The sequence below is a fragment of the Polypterus senegalus genome, chromosome 4 (assembly GCF_016835505.1).
Source record: "Polypterus senegalus isolate Bchr_013 chromosome 4, ASM1683550v1, whole genome shotgun sequence".
NCBI classification, from domain to species: domain Eukaryota; kingdom Metazoa; phylum Chordata; class Cladistia; order Polypteriformes; family Polypteridae; genus Polypterus; species Polypterus senegalus.
Window position 1 is genome coordinate 54,482,149 of NC_053157.1, and position 18,733 is coordinate 54,500,881.

General features: G+C 36.5%; 1 protein-coding gene across 3 annotated transcripts in view; it reads left to right on the forward strand.

The window, feature by feature from the left end:
- lifra (LIF receptor subunit alpha a) overlaps positions 1 to 18,733 on the forward strand; it is a 138,768-nt gene that overhangs the window by 78,107 nt on the left and 41,928 nt on the right. For all 3 annotated transcript variants that reach the window (XM_039750645.1, XM_039750647.1, XM_039750646.1), the window contains exons 2-6: positions 10,624 to 10,766; positions 11,531 to 11,636; positions 14,085 to 14,224; positions 15,629 to 15,780; positions 18,232 to 18,406. In XM_039750645.1, coding sequence (XP_039606579.1) covers positions 10,694 to 10,766; positions 11,531 to 11,636; positions 14,085 to 14,224; positions 15,629 to 15,780; positions 18,232 to 18,406 — 646 coding nt within the window. In that variant the 5' untranslated portion in view covers positions 10,624 to 10,693. The remainder of the gene's footprint in view (positions 1 to 10,623; positions 10,767 to 11,530; positions 11,637 to 14,084; positions 14,225 to 15,628; positions 15,781 to 18,231; positions 18,407 to 18,733) is intronic.

Genomic DNA, 18,733 nt, shown 5'->3' on the forward strand with positions numbered 1-18,733 from the left:
AATGCTAATACCATGCTGTCAAAATGTGTCGTTTGTATGGTATATTATGAAGCACGCAGACATACACAATCCAACATCACAGTCAGAACAATAGTAGTGTGATTCCTTGTGGATTTTCTATCCAGACTGATCACTAGCTTCACGTTTGGATTCACCAGAATCATTTTTGATTTCACTGTCCATTTCAGTTTCATTGCCTGAAGAAATGTTCACTTCGTCATCACTGCTCGTATCACTGTCAAGAACATGCAACACCTGGGCTGCTGAAAAACATTTCTTATGTGACGCCATTATGAGGCTTGGAGAAAACATGTCTGCATCGTTGCCAGGGTAGTACTCAGGCCTATCACTTACACAAGACATGCCTATAGTATATTGTTTCCCAAGCAACCAACTAACGCTGTTTGCACTTTTATAGCCCAAGTAGTCCTCAGGTCTAATGCTTACACGAGATGTGTCTATACTGTTGTCTGAGTGATGCTCTGGATTAATGTTTTCAGCACTGTATTTACAGTAGGGCTGCAACGATTAGTCAGCGTAATCGACGATGTTGACTACAAAAAATCGTTGGCGCAGATTTTTTATTGTCAACGCTTCATAAACAGAACCTTCAATAGAGGCTCCAGACACACAGATCCACATTGGTTTTTGTAACTGCAATGCACTTACACAAACGTTTGGGTCAGACCTTATTGTTTGCCAAGACTGCACACAGTCCTACCAACGAAGAAGAACATCTGAGAAGAAGAAGAATGTAGAGGAAAATAAACGTGGTTGCAATGGTGAGTCAGATAAAGTAGGGAGAAGGAGATGGAAAAAAATTGAGACAGAAACTTTTTAAAGTGTGGGAGCACTTCACCGAAAAAGAAAAGAAAATTGAATGCAGATTATGTAAAGCGGAGCTTTATTTTCATGGCAGCACCATTATGATGCATGAGCATCTGAAATTAAAGCATCCTGGAGATGTGATGCCTGTTTATGGCGTTATTTCAGTGCCACTATTCTGAGCGCACGTAAAAAAAGATTGCAAGTGCAAGTGTTGCATTTTGTAAACCCCAATTTTAAAATAAAATAATAAAGATATTATCCGCAAATTGGGGTTTAATTGAGTTTAGTTGGATTTAGCTACATTTCGACTGTTTCCGAATGCAGCAGCTAGTTGAAGTTGATTTACGTGTCTTCATCAAGCTGCTAGTTTCGTAGATAGTCCGAATAGTCCAGCAATTCAGTTAAACCATTAAACCCCAATTTTAAAATAAAATAATTAAAGATATTATCCGCAAATTGGGGTTTAATTGAGTTTAGTTGATTTAGCTACTCGACTGTTTCCGGAATGCAGCAGCTAGCGAGCTGATTGGAGACCGTAAGAGCCAATCAGAATTTTTGAAACCAAGTCTGTGATTGGTTGGTTTTGTGGCACACTTATAACGGTGTACAGAGAGTTGAGCCGCAGCAGAGAATGTTGTGAGCTAGCAACACATTGCGAAAGCAAGCGCAAATGAAAACCTGAGCGTAGAAGGGGTGCTATTGTGTGTGTGTATATGGATAAGCTAAACACTGAAATACATTTTTGCACGCAGCAATGAATTTTGTTCACTCAAATTCAGCTTTTGTACGCTCAAAATAAATTTCTCCTCAAAATGCAACACTTGCACTTGCAATCTTTTTTTAAGTGCGCTCAATATTTTTTTACGTGTGCTCAGAATAGTGGCACTGAAATAACGCCATACCTGTTGACAATTTATGCTGGTGCTGTTAGTTAGTTAGGGTCAGATCAGGAGGGAAGAGAGAGCGTGAACGAGACTGTGAAAATAAAAGTAAAAAAGCTAACTTTTTAACAAATTTACACTCGATCTGTTTGTTTTCAATTAATACTGCATTAGTGCAATGATGTTTTCTGATTGGTAGTATTCAGGTCATACAATAATTTCTTCAAAATGTCTCATATACTGTATTTATCTTTCTTTTTTTTCCCTTGGTGCTGCGCACTGACACCAGAAGGCGTGACCTTATTTAGTGCTAGCAGCAGCACGCGGGTGGCCGGTTGCTTGTGCTATAAAGCACATGTACTGTGCAAGGCATGCACACGGTCCACTGAGAAAAGAAGAGTGTTCATGGCTCATCTTGCAGAGGAACATTCTTTCCTCTGCATGTCCTGGAGTCCTATGCAGACTGGGCAAGATCGGGGGGATAAAAAAAAAAACATGGTCATTGATTACAACCGCAAGAAGGTACGCAAATGAATATGGATAATGTTGCATCTGTGCCACAATGTTTTCCGAAATGTACTATAAGGTCATAAAATGAATAATTCCAAATATCGTATATGCCTATGTCTCTGTTTTTTGTCAGTGCGTCTTTGACATCACGGGCCGTAAGGCGCATACTAATTCAGCGTAAGCGGGAACACTCAATAAAATTGAATAAAAAATCCAGGACATGATCCAACCTGCGAACGTTGCAACCAAGCCCCAGCCTCACTGGGTCACATGTTCTGGGCCTGCACCAAATTAACATTATTCTGGACAAAAATTTTTAATTACCTCTCAGACAGCCTTGGACTCACAATCCCTCCTAACCCATTAACAGCTGTGTTTAGGGTTCTTCCAGAGGGGCTTAAAGTGGAGAAGGACAAACAAATTGTGATTGCATTCACTATACTCTTGGCACGCAGACTCATTCTGATAAACTGGAAGAACCCAAACTCTCCTCTTTTAAGTCAGTGGGAAACCGATGTGTTATATTATTTGAAATTGGAAAAAATCAAATACTCAGTTGGAGGATCCGTACAGACTTTTTTCAAAACATGGCAGGATCTAATCAGTAATATTTTAAAATAAGTTTATAAAGCACAGAGAATTTATTAACTTAGGTATGTTTACAAGCCTTAAATCTTACACCGTTTGGCTTGCTCTCTCTCTCAGGGGTGGGGATCAATCTGTTCTTAACATAATTCTTTTTTTTGTAAAAACTTGATTGCTATGTATGGATTGTAATAAAATAAAAAAAATAAAAAAATTGAATAAAAAAAAAAAAAATCAAGTGACAATGAGACGAATAAGGCAGGTTCGACAGCGTTTGTGTGTTAGGTTTTATCCATCCCTATCAGAGAATTTCCAGTTCAATTGTCTCAAAACACCACTCACATCTACAGTTATTCCCAGTTTCAGATAAAAAATAACAGCGTTAGATCCCTGTTCTGGGGTCCAGTGCCTCATCTGCTCACGTCTGTCCACCTGTTAATGGAAAAAAATTAACATATTATATTTTTGGACACTTTCTTCTTTGGGTCAATGTTCCCAGCTGCTGAGAAGAGATGCTCAGAGGGAGTAGAGGTAGCAGGAATACATAATGATTTTTCAGACAGAAAGAGATGTTTTAATCATCACACTCTGAAGAAAAAGTGTTGTGGTTTATCACATCATGTACTATATTATGCCAAAATAAAAAATTATTGGACTAAAATATGTAACAAGCTAATTACTGATATGCTCCAAAACGCAAGTTACCTAACGTTAGCTAGAGATGGTTTCCAATTCATATGAACTCAAATATTATATGAAAAAAGAAGAAAAAAAAACTTGGACAGCTCAGATACTCGTATTCACTCGTTTACTATAGCTCCAAACACGGCAAAGATAACTGAAATTATATTCACTTAACAACAACAACATTTATTTATATAGCACATTTTCATAAAAACAGTAGCTCAAAGTGCTTTACCTAATAAAGAATAGAAAAATAAAAGACACAATAAGAAAACAAAATAAATCAACATTAATTAACATTGAATAAGAGTAAGGTCCAATGGCCAGGGGGTACAGAAAAAACAAAAAAAAACTCCAGACGGCTGGAGAAAAAAATAAAATCTGTAGGGATTCCAGACCATGAGACCGCCCAGTCCCCTCTGGGCATTCTACCTAACATAAATGAAACAGTCCTCTTAAGATTTAAGGTTCTAACGGAAGGGCTTGATGATGATGGTCACGTAGACTACTGCCTTTTAATCCATCCATCATTGTTGGAGCATCATGAAGCTTTGAGTAGGTGGAGGTGGCGCAGGCCACCACCACAAAGAAACCGGAAAAAGAAACAGAAAAAGAGAGTAGGGGTCCGTACGGATTTTAGAGCCACCATGAGTAGTTATTATGAGGAATTTGAACATACAGAGTATCAGGATTAAGTTAAATTAAGTTAAATTGAAGTTATAAAAAGGCCATGTTAAAGTAATGTGTTTTCAGCAGTTTTTTAAAGTGTTCTACTGTATTAGCCTGGCGAATTCCTATTGGCAAGCTATTCCAGATTTTAGGTGCATAGCAGCAGAAGGCCGCCTCACCACTTCTTTTAAGTTTTGTTCTTGGAATTCTAAGGAGACACTCATTTGAGGATCTAAGGTTACGATTTGGAATATAAGGTGTCAGACATTCTGATATATAAGATGGGACGAGATTATTTAAGGCTTTATAAACCATAAGCGCAATTTTAAAGTCAATCCTGAATGACACAGGTAACCAGTGTAGTGACATCAAAACTGGAGTAATGTGTTCAGATTTTCTTTTCCTATTTAGGATTCTAGCAGCTGCATTCTGCACTAGTTGCAAACGATTTATGTCTTTCTTGGGTAGTCCTGAGAGGAGTGCGTTACAGTAGTCTAGTCGACTGAAAACAAATGCGTGAACTAATTTCTCAGCATCTTTCAAAGATATAAGAGGTCTAACTTTTGCTATGTTTCTTAAGTGAAAAAATGCTGTCCTAGTGATCTGATTAATATGCGATTTAAAATTTAGATTAAAGTCAACAATTACCCCTAAACTTTTTACCTCCGTCTTGACTTTTAATTCTAATGTATCCAGTTTACTTCTAATAGCCTCATTGTATCCATTATTGCTAATCACTAAGATTTCAGTTTTCTCTTTATTTAACTTGAGAAAGTTACTATTCATCCATTCTGAGATACAAGTCAGACATTGTGTTAGTGAATCAAGAGAGTCGGAGTCATCAGGTGCTATTGATAAGTACAGCTGTGTGTCATCAGCATAGCTGTGGTAGCTCACGTTGTGCTCTGAAATAATCTGACCTAACGGAAGCATGTAGATTGAGAATAACAGCGGACCCAGGATAGAGCCTTGTGGAACACCATATCGGATATCATGTGTTTTCGAGTTGTAATTACCACAACTAACAAAAAATGTTCCCCCTGTCAGGTTGGATTCAAACCAATTTAAGACACTTGCCAGAGAGGCCCACCCATTGACTAAGGTGATTTCTAAGAATATTATGATCAATGGTGTCAAATGCAGCACTCAGATCTAAGAGGATGAGAACAGATAAATGGCCTCTGTCTGCGTTCACTCGCAAATCATTTACTACTTTAACGAGTGCAGTTTCTGTGCTGTGATTTGTTCTAAAACCCGACTAAAATTTATCAAGAATAGTATGTTTATTTAGATGGTCATTTAACTGCATAATGGCTGCCTTCTCCAGCACTTTACTTAAGAAAGGCAGGTTAGAGATGGGTCTAAAATTTTCAAGAGCTGAGGGGTCAAGATTATGTTTCTTAAGCAGGGGTTTAACTACAGCAGTCTTAAGACAGTCTGGGAAGACCCCCGTATCTAATAACGAATTAACTATTTTTAAGTTGCCAGAACCAGCTGTCTTCGTGTCTCAGTGCAATTTGCTAGCGCGCAGGGGGCGAATATATTCGGCGACGTACATTAATTGAACCCCAGAACCAGCTATATTTGCTTCACAGGGCAATTTGCCAGCACGCCGGAGCTGATCAATCAATGCCGTACATTTGTTGAGCAACCAGCTCTTGACCACTGCAAAGCCCCGGAAGAACTGCAGCACCACTGTCTCTGGGATTCAGCCGCTGCACTAGACAAGCCTGCAGTCATCAGCATTTATCTCTGTGTGTTTGTGCGCTGCCAGTTCAAGTGCAGTTGGCTCAGTGATTTACTGAATTTCAGCTTCATTTGCACCTTGAACATATTATAATAGATTGTTACAGTAGTTTTTTTTTTATAGTTTTTACAGTTCATTTGCAGTGTGTAATATGATCAGTGTTGCAGTAATTGTGATGCTCTTTGCATGGAAAAAAAAAAAATTCCATTAAAATTTCACATTTTCTTTGTGAATTGTGACATTTACTTAAAAAGTGCAGCTAAAAAGTATTTGACATCCAGGGGTGCATTAACCCCCAAGTATGTGTCGGTTTAAGGGTTAACTATCACTGTCGAAACCTAGATATAGACATTATTGTACAAACATCAATGTTAACACGTGACATCAACTTTACTTGCTAAAACTTACCTCTCAAGAGACGGTGGCATCACAGCTCCAGGATGCTTGCGTTTCAGATGCTCATGCATCACGGTGGTGAGGCCGTGAAAAGAAAGCTCCGCTTTGCATAATCTGCATTCAACTTTTTTTCTTTTTTGGTGAAGTGTTCCCACAGTTTAGAAAGTTTCTGTCACAATTTTTTTTCCATCTCCTTACCCCTCCTCTATCCTACTCGCCATTGCAACCATGTTTATTTTCCTCCACATACTTTTTCTCCTCAGACGTTCTTCTTCGTTGGTAGGACTGTATGCAGTCTTGACAAACAAAAACAAACGATACTGCCCCAGATGTTCATGTAGTGCATTGCAGTTACAAAAACCAATGTGGTTCTTTGTGACCAGAGCCTCTATTGAATGTTCTGTTTATGACACGTTAACAATAAAAAATCTGCGTCCACAATTTTTTGTAGTCGATTATGTCGACTAATCATTGCAGCCCTATACAGTACACACTTCTAGAATGTATAATCTACATTTTAATTTATTTGAATATATATGTATTCTCATCATAATTAAAGTTATTTGACAGTTTTTGTTTGACTTGTAATTGTGGCTTGTGTGATTAAACTATTGTTATTAAACGTTTAACCTTGCTGCAAACATTGCACACTACATTTATTGTTTGAAAAAATATCTGGTTTTGAATGCATTCATCCCGATCTACCCGTGCTGTTTTCTAATTCATGTGAAATCTTGATGATCAGTTATTTTTTGAATTAAAATTTTAAAAAAAATCTCATTACAACACTTGTATGGTAATGACAATTTGTCGAAATAAATCCATTCTAGTACTGCACTACTGGTGTTCCAGTAATCTGTGTTATTACCCAAATATCTTTAAACCAAAATAGGGTCTTAATAACTGAACACAAGGATTGAACCAACCCTGGATGGGGCACTCTTCTCTCTCCCAAAACACATCACAAACTCACTATCACTTACACTAAGAAAATTTAATTTGAACAATAAAAATAACTTGCATAGGTTTTGGATTTAGGTCAAAATTAGTGTACATAGACATAAAAAGATAATGCAGACTCCACACATGTGGAATTTGAACCCAGGAGTCTGGGTCTCTAAGGTAGTACTTTTAGCCATTGCACCATTGTGCCACACCCCGATGTTTATGGCATTTAAAATTGTTTCTATTAAAAAGTGTCCAAAAATATAATATGTTAATTTTTTTAAGCACATATGCAATTTATCACCCTAGGGAGCTGCAGTCAATCTTGTCAGAAAGAAGCTTAAAACACATCTCAGCTATTTAAAGAATGCAAACATAACATATGATCATTAAACATAACACAAGCAGATGATTTTGTGTTTGATACTATGAGATTTTCTTTTAGATGATAAGGAAGATACCTAATTCTCACGTAAGTCTTTAAATGCACATGAAAATCGAGATATTAATGACATGAGTAGTGTTTTCATTTAATATTAAAATTGGCAACCAGTAATATATACCAACAACCTTTCTTGGGAGAGTGGAGGGGGTGTGAAGGTACTGTGGCAACTATCTTGATGTAAATTAGATTAATTTCAAAAGGGGTATACTGGAGCCGAATTGTCCATGGTAGTGCTTCTCAACTCTTTTGTTAGCATGACCCACTTTTTCCTATACAACTATCTTCACAGTCATCAGTGTACTTCCCCTTGGTGATGAAGCACGATCGTTAGAGCAGGGTGGGGATTGAGTGCGTTTATCAGAGCAGCGACCCACCCCGACCCATTATCAATTTAAACAATCACAACTCACTACCCTGTAGTGGGAGCCCACATCCCAAAAATGGGTCATGATCCAGTGGCTGAGAAATACTGCTCTATAGGGTTTGTTTACTTTCATGTTTTATTCCTGTTGATATTCCAATGTTCTAAAATTATATCATACTTTATAATGTCATCCTAGAAATTATTAGATTGTCTTGGATGATTCTGTTATCTTTGTCGAATTGGCAGTTTTAAATTTGTTTAAGATATATAAAAAGTATGAAAAGGGAATTTTATTGTGAGAAAATGAAATTTTATTCTTAACACTAGAATTACCAGAGATTATGAGAAAACTCGTAAATCCGGCCCACCTTAAATCCGTTCGCACCTCTCCATCAGCGTCTTTTGTCCTGTAAATGTGCCAATTAAGGCAAGCAGCCTGCTATTCCATCCCCCACCATCACAGAATATGCACAAAGTTTTCCTAGCTCATGCCTTGTTTGATTATCTGGGAGTGAAGTCCTGGAGTTTTAGAGCAGCTCACTACTGAAAACAGTAAATATAGGAGACAGTCAGGATCAAACTGGGGACTCTTGATTATAAGTCAGCAAATTTTACCGCTATGCCACGGAAGCTGTTGTATCGTCTGAACCTTTTGTGAAAGTGTTTATTTGATCTTTGGACTTCAGGCTTCACACATTCTATAGTTTATGCCTACATTTTATAACATTTATTACTAAAATTTGAAAAAGTTTCTGTTTTAATAATGTGTTTACACAGATTACTGTAGAAATGGAACACACATGAAATGCATGTGTTCCAAGTAACAATCTATTATTTCCACTCTAAAACTCTAGCACTTCACTCCCAGGTAATCAAACAAGGCATGAGCTGGGAGAACTTTGTGAATGTTTTGTGACAGTGGGGGGATGGAATAGCAGGCTGCTTGCTGCTTGTCTTAATCGTCACATTTACAGGACAAAAGATGCAGACGGGGAGGTGCGAATGGATTTAAGATGGGCCGGATTTACAAGTTTTCTCGTAGGCTCTGGTAATTCTATTGTTAAATCATGAAATTATATTGATTGTGTGTATATTGGTAGCACTGCACATGCACAGACATTAAGAGCAGGTTGTTTCAATGTTAGAACATCAATAATGTTTACAGTGAATGGCTGCCAAAATCACCATCACCTTGCACTACACATGCAATGTACTGCCCATCTTGGAATCAAACTAAAAACATGGAAAACAATCTTGGCATTAGTAAAGCACTGTGATTCACTTCCAATAACCACTCCAGCAACTAAAGAGTGGCAAGATTTTAACAACTGCAATCCTTAAATGTGAACCGCCTTCCATGTAAAACTCATTTGTTTTAAGGTATTTTAAAAAACAAGTCTAATGTTGGGAAAGAACACACTCTGTCTCTTTCAACAGCAAAGCAAATGCATTGCTGCAACACTTGCCCTCTTTCACAGATTTAAGTTGAAAAATGTGATTCAGTAAAAAATTGGCATTCATTTTTATTGAGCATTTTGTGAAGACATACATATTTTAATTATGTCTTTGTTGTAAAAATATGATCTTTACGTTACTTATTTCTTTCCACTTATTTATCAACACCATGCTTCTAGGAACAAAATGCCCTGGCAACCAACGCCACCCACAAATAAAAATCCCAATTGGTGGAGAGGTAAAACCTTTTTGTCCTTCCTCACTTTTCTCTATGTCCTTGTCAGGACAATGGGATACATTAAAGTCGCAGTCTATCATATCCTCAACCTGTAAAGTACATCTAAACCACACTTCCCATTCCCTCCTAGGCCCCCATGGTGTCCTGCACATCTAAAAATATTGATGTGTCAGGTTCCTTCTCCAACACAGCCCATCGCATCCTGGATTCAAACCGCTGCTGCCAACATCTCCTGTCATCTCCCAGGGTGACTTGTCTGTTGCTCATCTAATGATACCATCACACTTTAAGCCTCCTCCCTTCATCTAGGTCCCATCTCTCTCTCCAAACTACACCCCCCCACTTCTGCTCCACTGGTATATCTGGGTGGATCTCAATGAGCTAAGTTAAAAGCTAAGTTAAATGGTGATGGGTTGATGTGCTATGCATTGGACTACATCCCACTCAGTGTTTCCTCTGCCTTTATATCCAATGTTGAAATGAATTTCGAAAGTTTTCAAGAGCAGCTTAAATGGAGTACAAATCTTTATTTATGAAAATTGGGAAATATTTTAGCCATTCTTGTTTAATTTGGACTTCATGGGCATCTTCAGAATTAACCTTGTTCAACATTTATCCACCGTATTAACAATAGTTTAATTAATATAAAATGAAACATTTTTAGCATAATAGGTATTCGGTATTTGTGAAAAAAATGGGTCAAGAGGAAATCCAATTTTTGGAAACTAAGAGCGAAAACAGAACTTACGGTTCAGTTAGTGATATTAACAAATGGTAAAATAAGACTGATTGGAGCAGCCAAAAAACATAAGTGGACAAAAATAAGTTTTCTCTTTTCCTTGTATCCATTAATGATGAACTTTGTGTTATTTATAGGATAGGGGGAATCAAACTGGAGTTTGTGATCTGTAAATCTGAAGATTAAGTACTTTAAAGAAGATCCAGAATGCCATCTAAACTTCCAATTTTGAAAGTACTTGTTGTGCTGTGCTCACTGCTGGTGGAAGATAGTGTATCAGGTAAATTTATTTTTTTTCTTAGTCATATTATTACATGTGGTCACCTTATTGTTGTGATGTCTGACTGTCAGACAAAAAAAAAAGAATTTGACATAATGAAGACATGCTTGTAATATGCATTTTTAGTCTCACATTCATTCAGGATAGTTGACATTTGAGCCCAGGGTTTACGTACATTAGTCATAAGGCTTTTATCCAATGCATTGTCTGCCTTTTATCTATAACATGATTTTTGCTTTTAAACAATTGCAGTTTTTGCCTTTGATTAAAAGTATGTTAAATGTTGGAGAAAGTCGAAATACAATTTGTAGTTTCTGTAAACCTGGTGTTATCTCTTGAATGTTTGGAGGTACCTTTTCGAACCCTAATGTCGTGACCCAGATTAGCAGTGCACTAAGTACTCTTTCACTTGATAATGGTACTTGAACAAGCAGTAGAGAACATAATCTGACTTGCTCCTCCAACAGTAGAGAGACATTTTTGTAGCTTATACAGACTGGGTGCTGTGCCAGCGGCAGTCTTTTTATAGAAGTTCCATATTTCTGTCTATCTGTTTGTCTATCTAAATGACTGTTTTTCTTTTTTCTTGTTTATAGAATATTTCAATGACTATTTCAGCAAAAATACCTTCCATGAATTAATCTAAAAAAAGATGTTTTTTGTAAGAAATGGCTATGATTTGATATGATTTGAAAAGCAAATATATGCGTTTTAGTTTTTTTAGTTGAACTACTTCTTCTTATTATTTTTATATTCTCCTATAGTCCCCACTAATCTGGAGTGTGTAACATATGACCTGACGAACATCAGCTGCTCCTGGAACTCTATGGTTGGCACAAACCTGGAATCCATATATAAAGTCTGCATAGGGTAAGACTTGTTATGTACACCCAAGAAGAGCAGTGCACACATTCACACAATTATATAGCTAAAAGGTCTAATACACATTACAACAAAGCCCAATACAACAGTGCATTTATAAAAAATTAAACATAAAGGGATAATAAAATGAATTATGAATACGATAAACAAACATATTACTGACTTACATGCAAACTTCATGTTTTTTGGAATTCCATTGAGCTGCATTTTAGAATCAAAGAAATCTCTGAAAGATTCCAGCTAAATATATTGCATTGCCTTTCACTGGTCACTTTAATAAATACAATTCATTGATACTAGATGCTCATCTGATTTGAAATTCTTTAAGATTTAAATTGAGAAACCAGTGAAATGGGAATATTGTATGACTGTTTAGTCCTTTTAAGGTGGAAGGACTTACCAGTCTGGAGTATAAAAAATATAGGTCAGAGATCATACATCTCTGCTCTAATATTCCTAGCTTGTTGAAATCAGCAAATTCTCTTTGTAACTTTCTGGAAGTTCTCTTTTTTTAACCTAGTCTTATTTGACTAAGTTAAATAAATCATCTGGCTTCAATATTTAGAAGTGGTAGCTTGCTATGCATTTGGTTGGGAACATAGTAATGTTCTTTTAGTATCATTTTATTATTAATACCATCCAATTTTCACCCTTTGTCAATCTGAGTAGTGTGGCTTTTGTCTTTCTGTATCTGAGTATAACATTGCTCTGGGTTAAGAATAAAACCACTAAAGGAATTCTGCTCCACATCTTTTCCACTCCAGTTTCTAAGTTCCCTCAGTCCTTTGACATGGACTCCTCTCAGCTCTAATAAAGAGTTTTCCCCACCCATTTATGATGTCCTGTATGCTGGTAACATCCAGTCCCAGCTTTTTCCATCCCTACAAATTCAAACCATTGTTGCTTTTAAAATATTTATATTGTATTTTTTTTTTATCACTCAATCATTGAAATCTATGCATTACTCTTGTTACTCATAACAGTTACTCAATAGTAATGTCTTACATGAGTACTGCTATCAACAGCAAATTAAATTATCACTGGATTTTAAAACAATCCAACATGCATGGGCTCTCTTCATCACATTAACAAATCAGTCTTCTTGGGCTGTCTACTGATTACTCTAGTTTTCCCTAACTAACTGGTTCATCACCAAATGCATCCATGAAATGTGTTCCTGCCAGCCTCAAGTTCAACAACCTTGATGACATACCGAGCTGGCGCTGGGTGTGGAGTGCATGATTCACCCTTAAGGTCTAAATACAGAAGGAAAGATGAATAAATATTGTTTTTCTTCCAGTGGTAATGTGCTGTATGTTGATTAGCACATGCAAGTAAGAATTTCACTGTACTCTGTACACATGAAAATAATAACCCTATAAGCCATTTAATATCTATTGTTTTGAATAATTTGCCTGAACAAAATAAATGAATGGTATGAAAATAATTAATATAGAAAGACCTACACTAAATAATTTTTTTTATATTTTTCATAGTTATAACAAATGGTAAAACCCTAAAATTAGAAATTTTATGTAATATTTAAATATAATAATTCCTAATAAATTGCTGAAACCTTTTCCCTTTTATGCTAAGATTGTACAGTAGTAAACATCTCTCTCCATTTCAACAAACTCACAGACCCTCATAGGTATTTCTTAAACCAGCTTGTTTCTAGCTATGAGAGAATGGAAGCAAATGTGACAATATTCACCATCATCTCAACAGCATATGCCAACACAGCTCAAAAATGAAGAATGTTTACATTAAATAGTATAATCATTTTAATGTACTTACCTGTCTTGTACACACAGGATTCAGAAATGGCAGAACTGCTTAATGGATTTAGATCAGGTTTTTTTCTATAATTTGCTTGAACATTCTAGTTGATTTTGTGACTTTGCTCGTTGCACTAAGTATCATAGTTCGCTAGCAGGCATGATGTCAGGATTGGGGAGCCAGGTGGGGCCATTCTCACTTACGTCCTAGCCTCCATTTGAATCAGTCCACCTTTGGCCATATTTTGGAGCATACCATGCCTCCACTTCCTTAGAGACACCTGTTTGTACCTGTTTGTTTGTTGATTTTTAAAAGTTTGTCCTGTTTCACTACTACGTGGGTGGAGCCACGGGGGACAGCTAGTTAATAATAATAATAATTACTTAGTCAAGTGTTGAAAATGGTTATACTATATCTGGCTTATGTAAGTTATTTATGAAGTAAAAACATTATGCAGCAACACCATTAAAAATAATAAAAGATGCCATTTCATTTTCATATCATTGCTTTTAGGTATTTTACTTAACATCGTACTTAAAAGGTTATTTAAAATGAGCAACAGTGGATCTTTTAAAGCATATTAAAATGCTTTCATTTTCATGTTTATTTATAATTATATCTGTGTTTATTTGATATAATGTTGCTTTGTAATTACAGAAGCAAATGTGAAACAACTACAGAGAGGACAGCTACATTTCCTTTCATTATTTTTCCTTCTTCACAAGCAATAAACATTACTGAAAGTAATAGCCAGGGATCTGCAACCAGTAATTTTTTGGTAACAGAAGAGGACATTGGTAAGCAGTTTCTCACCTTTTTTGTGTTGTCTCATACTACTGTTTTTCGGTATACCAAATTCTTAGAGTGGTCATAACAGTTCCATTAATTTCTTCTGTTATTTCTTACAATGATTTTTTACTGTTGCTTGAATACTGTAAATGGCTGCTAATTGTATAGGTTACTAATAAAGTAAAAAAAAAAAAAGTCCTTTATTGGTCAAAAAGCAGCAGACTTCATCTGCTTGCATGAGTCGTTTTTATTATACTTATCAAATAATAACATAACTTGTTATACTTGATTTTAACTTTTTTGTCAAGCTAAACACTAATAAAGAAGAACTTTTCTTGTGCAATAACTTTCAGAGTTTGAGAAACTGTACCATTTTCCTTGAATGCTGAAATAATTAAATGATTTCTTAAAAGTATTTAGTCACACGTGAAATGTATCCATTGGCCAATTGCTAATTTTCTGTCATCAAAGATAAAATACATTTTAATGCCTTTATTATTTTTGAGTGCACTCTTATACTGCACAGAAATGCATAAATTCTAACTTATTGTTTCAATGCATGCTTACCAAGTGCAATAACCACAAAACCACTGAGCTGGGTAGATTTTCATTGCTTACTATTCCTTTCACTATTACTTCCAAGGTACATCCTTCATCTTTTTATGAAATACCGGGGTGGGGGTGGGGGTGGGAAACCCAAACCCTGCTGACTGCTTGGTAGTATGGAACAGACCAAGGCCAGGTTTATACTTCACGCAATGCGTGCGCCTGCAGATACTACAGCTATGCCAGTGTATTGTTTATACTTGTGCGTGTACTTTATGTAAATTGGAAGATTCCACCTGGAGGCAGAGATATCATCATGGTGAGAAAACAATGTTTGGCTTTGCTATGTTCTGAATTGCCGGAAACATTCGTTAAATTCCCAGGATACCTTTCCACAATATCTCTGAAAAGGGTGGATGTTTAATGATTACATCCATCAATCCAGGGACGCATCCATTCCAGCAAGTATCGGGCACAGGGCAGAAATGAGCCTTGGACGGGGCATCAGTTCATTGCAAGGTGAATACAAGAATACACATACACTAGTGTCATTTTAGCATCATCAAATCCCCAAACCTGAATGTCCATGGAAGGAAACCAGAGCACATTTGGTTTTGGTTTGGAGCCTTGCCTAGGTGCATATCCTAATTATGACATATTTTGTTTTAGGATCCTATTCTATTCTGGGAAACTACTATGAGAAAGACTTCTAACATATGTTCAAGTTAATAACAAAGTCAGCTTGGAATGTCCAAATGCTAAAAGTACACTACGAAGATGCCAAAGACACTAAAAAACTCTCTTTCTGTCATTCTATGTGTACAGATTGAATCAGTAGACACTGACTTCTTTATTTGTCATTTCAGTTTTTATTCCTCCTGCTCCTGAAAAGGTGATGCTAAATATAACTTCATTATGGACTCTGTCAGTGTCCTGGACAGATGAATTTTCAAAATGTTTACATATGGAGTATCAAATTCAAGTTCTATTGACTGAGAAAATGCAAGTTGTTTATAATGTAAGTGTCAAAGTGCCTAGATGCTTTTAAAGGATGCATTGGAATTTTTCTTTAAATTGGTGTGTATATAGTTATGTTTTATGTTTATTAAAGTATCTTGATCTTCTGATGTTGCATTCTTTTAAAGATTTTCTTAATATTTATATAATGCATCAGTTCAAACGGTTTCATGAAAACGAAATGGTGTAGCCTTTATTGAAGGAATGATTTTTGCAACTAATGATTAGTGTTGCTTTTTATTTGTGTTGACCCTTTAAACTCTCATTAGTTTTTTTTTAGAATACAGTATTTTTATTTTGAGTAATATAAAGTGTTACTCTGTAATACCAAGGAAAAAGCTCTTTTAAGAGCACTGATATCAGTCAGCCTCTTTATGGTATTAGCAGATCACTCTCCTGGGACTCATTACTAAATAGAAGAAAAAATCACATGATATCCTGGAGCCTGGAACTGTATGTTCATCAATCAATCACATAGTAGATTTCCTGGTAAACATGTGTTCTTGGAGCTTATCAAGGTGAATAAATGTCTCAAATCAAAGTAAAAATAAATAAATAATTGGTAATATATATAGCAGGTTGCTACACAAGACAAAATCCATTAAAACAGTGCTTGGTCTGGATTGCACAAAATGAGTTCACTCACTAGAATGACATAAAATCTGCATTAGCAATGCGGTTTTAGCATGTATTCAACTTTTGCCACTTAACTGTGCACTTCCAGCTTGTTATTGACCATTATATGCTTATTAAGGCACTAGCTCAAAGCTTTTGGATTGAACAGTCAGAACTCGCTGTTTTTCATTGCTGTAATACACAGGTTCATAACTCCTGGGTCGGGAATAGTTGTGATTCAAAATTGTAATCCATTGAAAAGGGATGTGTATGGGTTGCAAATTGCCTTGTGTTGAGTCACCGTGTTTACTTTAAGCAAACACAGTTACACCAGTATTAAGTTTGTCTGTAATTCTTCAAGGTGGACGAACCCCCTGTGATTGCAGGAGCTGAATGAGTTGCCAATAAAATATGTTTATGTGCTTTTGCTATAATTACATTACTTTATTCAGACCCCAATACAATCATTTGTGAACATTAAATGTAGAGCAGCCTTTATCTCTTGTCATTTTAAAATTAATGCTTTATGAGTAATACCTAGTCAATGTCATATTTAATGTGCACAACATGACTAAATAATATTGGTTGTCTTATTGGTCATTTGTGACTCTTTTTAAAAATGGCAGACATAAATAACTTTTACTTTTGAATTTGAGTTTGGAACTAAGGTATTATTCCTTTTTGCAGAATTTTGAATAAATAGCATGTGGCAGTGTAGGTCAGCCCCACACTATCGGGTTCTTTTGGGGAGCCTCTTGAACCAGCTAGTGCCAATAGTGTACCCGAGTGATGAGCCAGTGGATGAGGAAACAATGCAGAAAGCAAGGGGTGGGTGCAAAAGTGAGCATAGTGCTTATATTTAAACTTGCATAAAAAACAAACTGTGTCCAAAAAGCAGAGCAGTGCTCCATCAGTCAATAAATAAATAATAAAAAGAAAAAAAAATAAGTGGAGGTTAAATACAGTTCCAATAAATTTCCATTTAAATGAGGTTAAAAACACATGGGTAGGAAACTATCCTTTACTATTCCGAGCCCTGATGCCTTCCTTTTAAAATTGACGTCTCTCTGTTTTATCCTGATCAGTTTCTGCAGAATGGAGAATTGTCCATCCAGCAGACAACCTTTTATTCTGTCCCGTGTCTCCAATAGGAGCTGCCGAGCCCTGCTCCACTTATAATGTTGCCAGTCGCTGTGTCCTCCTGGCGAGAGCACACCCTGAGCATAATGGTCACTCCTGCTACATGGTTGCTCCACGGCAGCAATACCACAGCCCCCTCCTATGCATCTGCCACACTCTCTTTCCTGGGATTCCATTCCCATCTGCCTGCTTGCTCCAGTCTTGCACTGATTCTCACTCACTCCTGCCTTTCTCACTCCTGCCTTTAACCTCCATTCTTTTTTCTTTTGCTTTGTGTTTTTTTATCCTTTTTCTCCTACTGGCTCCTCCTTATAGATCTCCATGGGTGTAGCTCCCCAATTCCACACTACAGAAGGCCGATGAAGCAATTGAAAAGGACCGCGCACTCACATGCAAGTGTGTTGTGCCTTAATTACCTCACCAACCTCCTGCAGCTTCTCAAACATACACACCCATGGAGATCAAGCCAACTATCAAATTATTTATTTATTTATAAACCAGTCACATTGTTCAGAGCTGAGGACCTGCTATACCACATAGCAGTGAACTGAGATTTAATTTTGTCCCTGTTAGACTATCTAGGGCCCCGCAAATCAACATGTAAGGAGTGGCATTGAAAAAACTGCAAATTCATACTATAAGTTATTTTTAAAATTTAATCAGTAGTTTTTTTCTTTTTTGTTTATATTTTTGCTAGGGGAGTTATTTTGCTCATTTAGAAAATGCTGGCAGAATTTTTCAATTGACCTGGACTTCTTCAATGCCCTTGGAATGCACTTCGCACTCTGTCCAGATCCGTGGCATCTGCCAAGATAAGTTTCTTCTGACTAAAAAGGTGTGGAGCCCATGGAGCCCATTAACAACAATCCCAGGTAAGTAGTCCTATAATATAATGCAGGAAGTGTTTTGGGTACATTGCATATTGACAACTTAACGGTATAAAAGATGCTTTGTTTGTACTCATTTTTGCTGATGTGCTGTTTGATTTATATTACGAAGAATTAAAGATTTTCTCTCATCTTTCTTTGAAAATAGAATACAAAGTAAATACATGAGTCTATTGACACATCAGTCCAAATACAATGCCATATTTTAGATAAGCAAATTAGGGTAACGGTCAGGGGTACATCACAACTTGGGAAAATTTGGTAACCATTATTTCTAAATTATGGGTGAAGTGGTGGCTTTGAGGCTAAGGA